We start from the raw sequence: 11,298 nt of genomic DNA, 5'->3' as shown, positions 1-11,298 counted from the left end.
GCATTTGATCGTTTTTATAGCGATGTTGACCAGAAAATCTTTTAAGGTGCTTTCTGATTTCAACACTGCTAAAAAGAAACCAGCCCATTTTGGGGCCACATCGTGAGGTTTAATTCAAAAAATCAAGGAAATGAGAGGTTCTGCTGAAAAACGTCTGTACAGTTTTATTACAAATATCCACAAACATGCAAAAAATATATATATATAAAAGATAATACAAATATTGCATGAGTGCTAGGAAAAAATAAACAGTACTTGATATAATGAAAAAGTGTGCAGACACTGAGGGAAAGTAAAACTTTTTTTTTCGCTCACCTTTTTGGAGCAAAAATATCAGGTAAGGAACTATACAAGAGGGGGGTGGCACTTGGCGTGCCACATATGCACACACACACACATGCACACACACACACACAAATGTATTATGACCAAAAAAAGCATCTTTGGCCCAAGGTATGCATGAATGCTGCAAGCTTAGTCACACCTCATGCACCACCGTCTTATCTCATCGTAGCAAGGCTTTGTCGGATTACTCACAGTGTCAGAGTACATCTGAGGCACTTTTCACGTTGACTACACTGCAGTCAGAAAGAGGAAGTTAAAAGCTCATGTATGTGTCCTGAGTCTTGACCCTCTTGCCACACCTCAACAAACAGCCACAAAGTGCGACACATTATTATTATTCAGAAGGTGTGAAAACATGCTGAAGCACATGAAAATTTTTACGAGAAATGCCCGACATTTCAGCACTGAAGGAAATCAAGCCACTCTTTGTAATTATTACATGTACAGTGCGACAGTGCAAATTGTATTTGCTTGCTCTTGGGAAAAACCCCAAAGGCTGACTTCATCTTTGCCCCCTTTAACCTCTCATGCAGAAATGTAGAAATGACTGTCCTCAAGCAAGGTATACACTTTTAAAGGTGCAGTCCGATGCTTTTGGTTTTTTTAAAAAATAAATAACTACCTCCCACTTCTGCCTTCCCCTTTTCCCCCTTCTTACTCTTGGTGATTAGTTAAAGCCACAGAACAGCATAGTTAACCTGAAACCTTATAATTTCACAGCATAAATGTCAAGAGCCCTACAATATAACCTGTACTATACATACTCAAGCAATCGCCGGCTTTGGGACAAAGGACTAACTGCATGTGCATCTCAGCTGAAAACATGTTGCAGTTGTTGCTAATTCTTAAAACAGAGGTAAAGATTTGCATCAAATAAAAGGATAGTAGAAACTGAAAGTTATTTGCACTTGAGAATAAATATGCTAACTAGACATCGTGGCAAATCTGCTTGTAGCCTTTAACTTCTGGCCTTGATGCCACATTAAATTAAGACCAGATGTCTTTCCATCCTGCTTCCTTTAAGCTTCTAAGGCCACTCATTGGTGTGAATCTACACGCAAACAAATAAAGTACAAAAAAAAGTCAGCTGAATCCTGGATTTAGAAGGACAAACAAATGCTTTTTTTTTGTTGTTTTTGTTGTGCAACAGTCAGCAGCAGCAAGCATGTAAAATAGACAACATCATATCTGGATATGTGACATGACCTCAGACTAGTCAACCCATTTTTTTAGAGGTTCTGAAAGACAACAAAAAGGAAAAAAGGCAAATATTATAGATACATCAAGTCTATTTTACAGGATAACGCTTTGAAACTCGTATTCTCACATACATTTGATTGATGGCTTTGTCCTCTATAAGGCCATACATCCTTTGACAGTTCTGTGCATTTTGTAAGATAAGTAAATAACAAAAATCAGTCTTTATTACATACGTAAGAAAAAAAACAAGTCTTAATAGTAAATGGGTTTTAATGGCTGGTTAAAGTCACCTTAAGTTTTAATTCTGGGTAACTCTGTTAAATCCAAACTCAGTTCACATTTGTCCAAGTCTCCATTCCGGTCCTCGGTGTCTCTGTCCCAAGTTTGGCTCTCTGTATTGTCAATATGATCTTGCATGTCATATCTATTTCTCTCACTCTGAACTCCATTCTCACCTGCAGGTGATTCTTGTATGGGGTTACCTCCCAGCTCCTCTGCTGGGTCTGGCAAATTCACATCTGCCTCTTCTTTACGGTCATCGCAAACTCTTTCTTCCCCTTCTTCCTCCTCCTCCTCCTCTTTGAGAGCATCCGGCGCTCCATCCAGACTGGAATCACTGAGAAAAGAGTGTGGAGTTTGGGTTTCATCCAGTGACAGAGGGGCGTCTTCAGAGAGGCGTCCCACAAGACTGTTGCCCGCTCCCGGTGTGAGAGGCATGTCATCTTGGTCTTGGTCTGGATCCTGGTCTTTGCTGCAGTATGCGTAACGGTGGTTCATGTGCTGGGAGTAAGAGCCAGAGTGGGAGAAGCGTTTGCCACACTTGTCACATTGGTAGGGTTTCTCTCCGGAGTGCAGTCGGCTGTGTTCAATCAGATGGTGCTTATGCTTGAAGGCCTTGTTGCAGATCTTACACTCGTGAGGACGTTTGCCTGCAATGAACACACAAACCGTTTCTATTACTGAGTTTGTGTCTGACATAAGTGTAAAAAACAGTTGACGTTTGTGATGAAGAACTAAGAAAGCTATGTAAAGCTAGAGAAGCAGTTGTGTACATTTCCATCAAGACTGGAAACAGGAAAACTGTTTCCCTGGCTCTGTGTAAAGGTAACAATTTCTGATTTATCGCTCTACATGCTATGTTTTTTCTTTCCTGTGAGAAATAGTCTGACACATAACCCTAAAAAAACCACAATGCTTCTTCCTGAGATTCAAACGTTTCAATTTGTGAAATTTAGAGGTATTAGCAGGTTTCTGGACAGTCATGTTAGCTGTGCCACTGCACCATTTCTATCATGTCAACAGCTGTTGGCCTTAGCCCCATATGCACCTTAAAGACATGAGAGTTGTGTTAAACGTCAGCCAGAAAGCTAATAAGCATCTTTTGAATAATTTCAGACTATTTTTTTGAATTTTTTTTAAGAGATAGCACCAATAAGCGGTACGTATATATTACAGGAAATATCACATAACAAGAGCAGGCCATGCGTGAGTCACAGACCTGTGTGCTCATATTTGTGGCGAAGCAATGAGCTGCTCTTTTGGAAAGTTTTTTCACAAATATCACAAGCGTAAAGCCCCTCGTCTGTCTTCTTCAGTCTCTTTCTTCCCGGCCCTCCTTCTCCATCGAACCCTTCGTCGATGAGTGAGAGATAGTCCAGAGCACCACGGTTCAATGCCTCGCCCTGCAGGAAAATGATAGCAGTTATGCATATATGTACTACTGGGGAAAGTTCACTTGGTAATTTTTTTCATCTCCCCAAGATACAGCGGTAGTCACAACCACAAAGGCATTTTTGAGACGGATGTTTGTGTGTCTGTTTTTCTGTGGAAATGCTTCGCGTACACTATAGTGTAACAATCATACCAGATGGAGTCAAAAACTTTACAGGTGTGTGCTTGACACAAAAATAAACCCTGAGTTCAAAGACATATGTAGTGTGATTCATGAATGTAGTAGGAGTTTAATATCTGCTCAACTGTTGCTGATCTGACCGCCAATTCAGCGTTTTATAACATGAGATCATCTAAGTATTGCTCATGTTTCGTTTTTGTTATTTATATAACATCTTCCACAAGTATACGTTACACACCCCACAAACGCTGGGCTCACCATTAAACCTTGTCTCTCCTGATAAATCTTTTTCAGTGTAGCCTCTGCATCTGCCTCCATCATGTAGGCTAAAGGAGAGAGAAACCCCGGGGTGTTGGCCGTCTGGTTGAATGGAATTGATGTGATGCCTTCATGCCCTGAAAGCCCCACACCAGCCTGGCTGAACATTGGAAACCCATTGTACAAGGAACCTGGAAACACAGGAGCTCCGGCCACACTGAAGACCGGATGCGAATGCAGGGGGAGGTGTGAAGTCGGACTTGGTCTACCAAGCTGCTGGGTCCCGAGCTCCCTCCTCTCTCCTCTGCCTGAGCTGCCATTAACAGTTTTGTTCCTACTGCTCTGGTCAGAAAGCTGCTTGGGCAGGGAGAGGTCCAGAGGTTCGTTCTGTGCAGACCAGGGGTTGCTGGTTTCTTTCTGGGGTGAGGACAGTTCAGGAGAACAACTTGTGAGGTCAAGGCAAACCGGAGAAGTGAATCCCGAGGACAGAGCTCGTTTCCTGCCTCGAGGTGATGACAGCTCTGGGGAACGGTGTGTCAGCTCACTTGGGCTGCCCTTTTCCTGGCTCGGCCAGTGCAATCGCGAAGACAGGGCGTTATGGTGGAGCTGTGGGGGCGAGTGCATTGCAACCAAAAGGTGTTGTGGTACGGCGTGCCAGTTGTGCTTCTGCGATGGCGACTTATTTCCAGAAAGACCATTTGTCACTACACTTAATTTGCTGTTTTCTGGTTGGAGGACAGATCTTGGAAAGAATATAGACGGTGATGACGGGGCTTTACTGCGAAAACCCTCGGGTACCTCCGCTGCTTCTCTGTTGAGCTGACAGAGGTGGCGCTCATGATGCAGAAGTGCAGCCACACTGGAGAAATGCTGCGAGCACCAACGACACATTATCCCAAGAACACCCCTCTCTGGTTCGACCGATAGCGTGTCTCTTCTCCTGTCAGGTGAAACCTTTCTCTCATGCGATCCTCCGTTTTGATGTGCTCTTCTTTCCTCTTCATCTCCTCCTTCTCTGACAAGATCTTCATCTTTTTTTACGTCTCGTTGAAACATCTCCTGCAGCATATGCTCAAATTTGGTCCCCCCGGAGTGGAGATAAGGCAGTAGACTGGTCCCTTTGAGCATACTGGCCCTCAAAGAAAGCTCTGATGGGTCCCAAATCCTCGCCAGGTCTGACGCACTGGACAAGCTTGCGGTGCTTTGATTGAGATCCTGCAGTGAAAGCTGAAGGGGATCCACCGGTACTTGACCCAGAGGCCTGGTATTATCTTGGTTCTGCAAAACTAGCACCGAGCCCTTTTCATTACTACTTCTACCCCCACCAGCAGAGGGAGATGTTGGAAATGAGTGGGGGTAGGAGCTTTGGCTGTGTCCATTAAACACCCCGCTGGCTCCTCCTGGGTTTCCTCCTCCATGCCCGCCACCACTAAGGCACTTTTTACTGCTTAAATGGGAGCTGTAGGAGCCAGAGTGAGAGAAGCGTTTTTTGCAGTTGGAGCACTCGTAAGGTTTCTCTCCTACAAGATGAGACACAAAGTGGAGGCATTAGAGTCAGGATGCCACAGAGCAAATTGAAGAAGAAAAAAAAAACCTTTCTGCGTGGGTGTGATCTTTTCACATTTTTCACAAGTCTCTTGTCCTGTGATGAATTATACTCGTTTCCTGTCAACACATCAATTTGGGTATAATTTTATACCATATAACTTGCAAAATAAGTAAGGGTTAGCGATAGAGTGGAAACAATAGCAAATTGATGGGTGAGTACAACTGTTTTGATGTTATTTTGTCTCACCGCTGTGGATGCGGAGATGCTCTTTGAGGTGGTGTTTGTACTTGAATGCTTTCCCACACTGCAGACATTTGAACTTCCTGGTCTCCATGCCTTGGTCCAATGTCATGGCACTCTAGGGCGACAGAACATTGTAATCAGTTTTAAACTACAGCACAGATACTCAGCTTTTTTTAGGATGTGAAGACGTAAGGTTGCCACTTCTGTGGATACACAGTTGCAAATAATCACCTTATAACGCTACATAAATGTTAATAAATCATTTTTGAATAAGTCGTTGCGATTTTGAAAGAAATTTAGCTTTGAGTTTCTTTTTGTGTCTGCTCACTTTGTCCTGCACTGGGTTGTGAAGTGCTAGGTGCCGCTCCATCTCCAGCCTAAGGGTGGCAGTGTATCCACAGAGCGGGCAGACCATGTGCCCCCCCTCCCTGTCTGGACAGTACTTGACATGGTCCCTCAAAGAAGCTCCTCGAGGATATACCCTGCTGCAAAATGGGCAGGCCTGCTGGGCCCTGCCTACATCTGCTGACAAGAAAAAGGTGACATTGTTTCTTTTGATAGATCAGCTGAAGTTTTATATAGTTTCATTTAATATACCCATCTATTTTAGAAGCCACAATATATATACTCTCAAGATTGAACTTCCATAGGATGCATCTTAAATAGAAAAGCAGCTGTCAGTATATCGGAGGCCATATAAGCCACCACTCGTACTCTACTTAGTACAAGCAAAGTGACCCAAATAAATAAAAATAATAATCATCTGAATAAAATAAGAACAAATAAAAACAAAAATACAATTTTTATAAGGACAATTAGACAGTGGGCTTAGATGCGTGCTTTAAAATACTCTACAGTTGCCACTTCTACAGAATAAAAGTTTGTGAGATTTAGTGTTATATTTATTTATTATTACATATTCAAAAGCAAGTACACAGAGCTGTGCATGTACAAATGACCTAACCTGAACTATGTAAATTACACTCTCACTTCGCTAACCTTTAACCTCAAACTAGCAGATATATAAAAAGCCATTACTTTGCTTTTTCGTTTCTGAGAATTACATTAGCATATATGATCTGATATATGTTATCACTGCGATTTGCTGTAAGCGTGGTGGTAACCGGCAGCCTCGAGAGGAAAAAGTTAGCATAAATTAATAATTGATTAGGTTCTTGTTGAGTATGATTGCAGCTGTGGCGCTTTGGCCTACCTGGTCCCTCAGGTGAGCAGTGCTGAGCACCTGGCGACCAGATAGCAGGAGGCAGGTCATCGTGCCCTCTGCTCGGGCGGTACACAGCTGCCGTGCCATTATGGTTCAGGTGATCTAAGAAACTAGCTGAGGTAGAGGCCTTCCTCAACTGAGCCAGGATTTCATACTGGGACAGGTCCTCCAAGGCATTCTGGGAGTCTGAACTCTTACCTGCAGGGAAAGTGATAAGCATTGGATATAGAAAAATATAAGTAACTATGAATTTATACGCATGCATTTTTAACTGAAGGTTAGGACTTGATTAATCTGTTGAGATGTGTTTCTGCTTTATTGGCTATTTTAACAGAAGAACACCAGCATCGGTACAAGGTTTGTTTTTCATTCAGTTAATTACCTAAAGTAGAATAAATTTTTTTTTAAAGCACCAGAAGAGGCAGCTGTTTATTAAAAAAAAAAAAAAGACGGTGTACAACAAAAAGACCCCCGTGTGATTCCTTTGAAGATACATATTGATACATTACTGTTCCTGGGTTATCCAAAAGCCGGTGTCGGTGCTTTCTCTCTGAGTGTGCGTGTGTTGTCAGTGAAGCAGCATGTGCGCGCAGACTGAACGTCAGTTGCCAACTTTCACTGTGCAACTGAATCTAAGGGGACTAAACTGTTTATGTGAAGACTGACAGATGAAACAATGAATTTAGGGAACTATTTGGCCAGATATGAAGCTAGATTTAAAAATTCTTTGTGATTCGTGCCCTTGAGCAGAGTGACAGGCAGAGAGAAAAAGCCACAGATGTACGCGAAGAAGAGACGGCGCCTCCTATCACAACTCCAGCCAATCAGCTCGGCTTAAAAGCGACTTTGAGAAAGATTTTTCAAATGTTTGCAGATGTTGGCATATTTTGAGCTGTTTTTTAATGTGGTGAAGGGAAGAGCCTGTGCGGTTGAGCGTTGTAAAAACTCTGCTTCGCCTTCATCAGGCAAGGCCAAATCACACGAGGCGAGGGAGCTAAGTGATTGTTAGTAGGCAAGCCGCGTGAGCCTTTGATCTCTCCTAAATAAAAGGGAAAGCCTCACGTCGCGCAGTTCTGATTTCAGTACCGTAACGTCACCTCTTTGATGCATGGAAATATTGTGACATTGTGTGGGATGAGTTCTTTTGTCATGCTTTCAGAAGGCTGCCTTTTCAAAGAGAAGAGTGAAAAAAAGGAACAGCTTGTAGGGAAGGCATGGTTTCACGAGGAGCTGATATGAAGGTGTATCTAGAGGGCTCTGAGAAGCATCATGAGACTGGTGGTGTTGCATCAGAAAAACACACAAACTTGTTTACACATACAGTAGTGTTAAACACCCCAGCAGCAGCAGCAGCAGCAGCAGCAGCAGCAGCTTCAGTTGTTTCATACATATACAGTATATGTACATTTTGCAAGCATAACTGATTTGCTGTGTTAGCCTGGGCTTAATTCTGTGGAAGCACAAGCAGCAATATTTTAAAGCTCAGAAAATATGGAATTAATTTAGAATGGCAAATGAGGTGCAGCTATTATGTAAGCTTATAACTTACAGTACATCCTCAGCGGGTCCTGGTCTCCCTCCCTTTCAGTGGACATGAAGGATGCGTCCTCTGTGGCCTTGGTCTCTGACTCCACCTGGCCCCAGCAGTTCCTGCTGCCGGGGCTGAGGCTGTGCAGCCGGGTGGACTGAGCAGGGCTGCCGGGCTCCTCTGTCCCCTCGCTGGGCGTCAGGCTCGTCTTATCCAGGCTCTCCTGGCAGTCCTGGGGCTCCAAGCTCCACAAACCCACCTCATCCTCCCCCTCAGATCCCAGTAAACTCACTTGGTCGGCATCAACTGCAAAAAGATGAGACAAAACTCTCAGTTTGGACACAGGACTTCATTTTTCAATGCGGCAAACCATCAGTGTGCTCATTAATTCTGAAATGGCGCTCTGAAATTTCAGTTTAACCAGAAATACTCTGCGCACGTATATTTATTGAGACACCACTTACTATTTTTGTGCCGTCCAAATCAATAAACGGAATTTTTTTAACCATCACTCAAAATGCAGCAACATGTGTTTCTTATCATTTCAGATGGCATTCAGCGGGGTGAGCTACAGATTATTACTAATGAAGACCAGAGACAATGCTCCGCGATTAAATAAAAATATGTGAGGAACTGAAACCAAACAGGGAAGAGAAACACAAGCAAAAATTCAAAAATGTTTTGCAAATTTTAACAGTCCAAAGGGGGGCAAACACAAAATGCTGTTGTTATTTATTGTAGTTTTGCCGGTTGTTTGTTTGTTTGCATTGTTTCTCGGAAAGTAAGATGAATGACACTCTTGTCCTTTTTAAGTCGTTCAGTTGTTTCTCGTTATGAGACGCTTCGTTTGGCTTTTTGTGGTTCGATGTGCGGTTTATGATCAATATAAGTAATTTCTGGTCAGTCTCCAAAAAAGATAGTTTGAGTCTGACGCAACTGAGAACAAAGTGTGGCTTTCATTTTGAAAATAAATGAAAAAAAGACGTGTTACCGTACCCTTAGAAAAGACATATAATATACAAATGTATTAAATTAAGGCCACGATCAAACATAGCATTTTGAATGAGTTTATTTAATTATTCCATCTTTCTGTCATTGGGAACTATTTCAATATAAAATTACTTTTTTGTGGTTATTTTATGTCTAAATTCATTTTTCAATCACTTGATGGTGCGTTGTGTGACTATGCAGCAGGAATGTAATGGAGCAGTCAGAAAAAAAGACACATAACATATCGTATTTTAAAAATATGCCCTATGTGCCCAGAATGGAAAGGCGCATTACTTTTTCCCATGGCAAAGACAATAAATGACAATCACAAACACATGCCTTGGATTTCATATGTAGGCTCTTATTTCCAAGGCTTTTTTGAGGACGCTCTGTTTTTTCCTCTCTGATTAGCAATATCTAATCACAACCGCGTAACGACCCTGTACGACAAAGCCAAACCGTTGTCGAAGGGTGCGCGAAGGCCGTGCCGGCACACAGAGGGCTCCATCTTTAACCTCCTAAGACCCGAACTCTTCCACGACATGCATTTTTAATTTCTCTTTGATATTTGGGCACATTGGGGCCCGATGAATGTAAAAACAAAGAATTACCAGATTTTTTTTTTTACCTTACTTTTGTTTTTAAGAAAAATAAGAGCCACATATGAGGATATTCATTTAAAATTTTGATAGAACAGTAGCAGTATAATGTCCTTGTAAGTGGATATCAGGCGCATGTAGAGCAAAATTGAGTATTTTGGTCTAAATAACCCAAAATGTGATGTCCACATATGTGGACGCCAGGTCCTAGGAGGTTAAAAATAAGGATTCTGATTTTCAGCATTTCAGCCATGCTCTAACTTTTCTCTTTATTATTATAGGAGTGCCTTATGTTAATAAGATCAGAAAGAAAATAAGGTTTCACAGCTCATTAAATTTCATGAAACACCAACAAAGTTTATTCATTAAACTGTCAAAACAACGCTCAGTCACTCTTGAAAGATTTTTTGTTTGAGCTGCTCCAACAACACTCACACTGGCTGATGGACACAATAATTTATGAGTGCTTTGCTTTCAACTCATCTGCACATCAAGCTACAGCCCACAGCTCGCAGTGACACAAGCCAGTGACTAAACAATGACTACGGGAGACATTTTAGAAAAACCTAACTCATCAACTTTACAGCTAGAAGAAACAAACACACACAGATAACACACACACACACTCACTCACCGTAATACTGAAAGCACATGAGGGGGTTCAGTACTACAGAAGGGGGCAGCCCACAGTCACAAACACCTAACGCATACTTTACACATATTCCTTTGATTAATGCTGGCTAATCTCAAAGTGGAACACCTACATGTGTATCTGTTTGTATCAGCAGGTTGTGTGATCTGCCCCAACTTCACTGCACCAGGGCACTGAGCGCAGTCAAGCGAAATTCTGGTTCATCTGAGGCGAGTCAACCAATGCATGCTTCAAGCATTGCTGCTCCACAAAGGTGGAAAGCAATGACTTGCTTTTATGGGGGGAACAAAACCGGTCATTAAACGTGCTTTACCGTAGCAGGCACCTATGAAGATATGCGATGCGGTTAAAGGCGGCCCATCGGGCCTGCAGGAGACTCGGGGATGATAGGACGTACCGCTGGGACAAAAATGAGGAAAATCTGGTCTGGATTAGCATCAAATTGGCTCTAATTTTCTCTCTCATAACAGTGAGTGACACTGAGTCTACATGTGCTGTCATTAAAGCACACCGAGCTGGATGGTTTTCATTATCTGGCCTGTTGATTTATTTATTTGGATGGCAACCGCATCCTTCAAATATTTTTTTGTTGGAACAGGACAGTGAGATATTTGAAGAGCGTGAGAGTGCCTGCATTGCCTGCTAAGTAGACACTAGGTACAGAGGAGTGTAAGAGTGATGGATGCACGTAGCCTGTGAGCATCATAAGAAAGTGTAACTTGTAAAATGAGAAAACACACAGCACAGCACAGCAGAAAATAGTACACAGCCATGGTGCAGGAACTTTAGTGTGCGTGGGAAGAATGTGACTCATATCCAGACTGTGCTGCATCATGCTTGACATTGTCGATCATTCA

The 11,298-nt window shown here is 42.5% G+C and overlaps 1 protein-coding gene across 2 annotated transcripts in view; it reads right to left on the bottom strand.

Moving 5' to 3' along the window:
* Window positions 1–231: 231 nt before the first annotated feature.
* The window catches only part of LOC147331509 (zinc finger E-box-binding homeobox 2-like), a 28,571-nt gene continuing 17,504 nt past the window's right edge, over window positions 232–11,298 (bottom strand). Inside the window, exons 2-8 of one of the 2 annotated variants that reach the window (XM_086293893.1) lie at window positions 8,222–8,506; window positions 6,661–6,870; window positions 5,776–5,972; window positions 5,451–5,562; window positions 3,656–5,175; window positions 3,044–3,227; window positions 232–2,474 (exon numbers count right to left, since the gene is read on the bottom strand). In XM_086293893.1, coding sequence (XP_086150019.1) covers window positions 1,837–2,474; window positions 3,044–3,227; window positions 3,656–5,175; window positions 5,451–5,562; window positions 5,776–5,972; window positions 6,661–6,870; window positions 8,222–8,506 — 3,146 coding nt within the window. In that variant the 3' untranslated portion in view covers window positions 232–1,836. The remainder of the gene's footprint in view (window positions 2,475–3,043; window positions 3,228–3,655; window positions 5,176–5,450; window positions 5,563–5,775; window positions 5,973–6,660; window positions 6,871–8,221; window positions 8,507–11,298) is intronic. The other variant, XM_086293894.1, reaches the window with a different exon arrangement.

The sequence above is a fragment of the Aulonocara sp. 'chitande type north' Nkhata Bay genome, linkage group LG5 (assembly GCF_057382095.1).
Source record: "Aulonocara sp. 'chitande type north' Nkhata Bay isolate Kocher_YH1m ecotype deep benthic linkage group LG5, A_spYH_male_GT1.1, whole genome shotgun sequence".
Classification (NCBI taxonomy): Eukaryota; Metazoa; Chordata; class Actinopteri; order Cichliformes; family Cichlidae; genus Aulonocara; species Aulonocara sp. 'chitande type north' Nkhata Bay.
The sequence above is the reverse complement of the archived record's forward strand: the minus strand, read 5'-3'. Positions and strand labels throughout refer to the sequence as shown.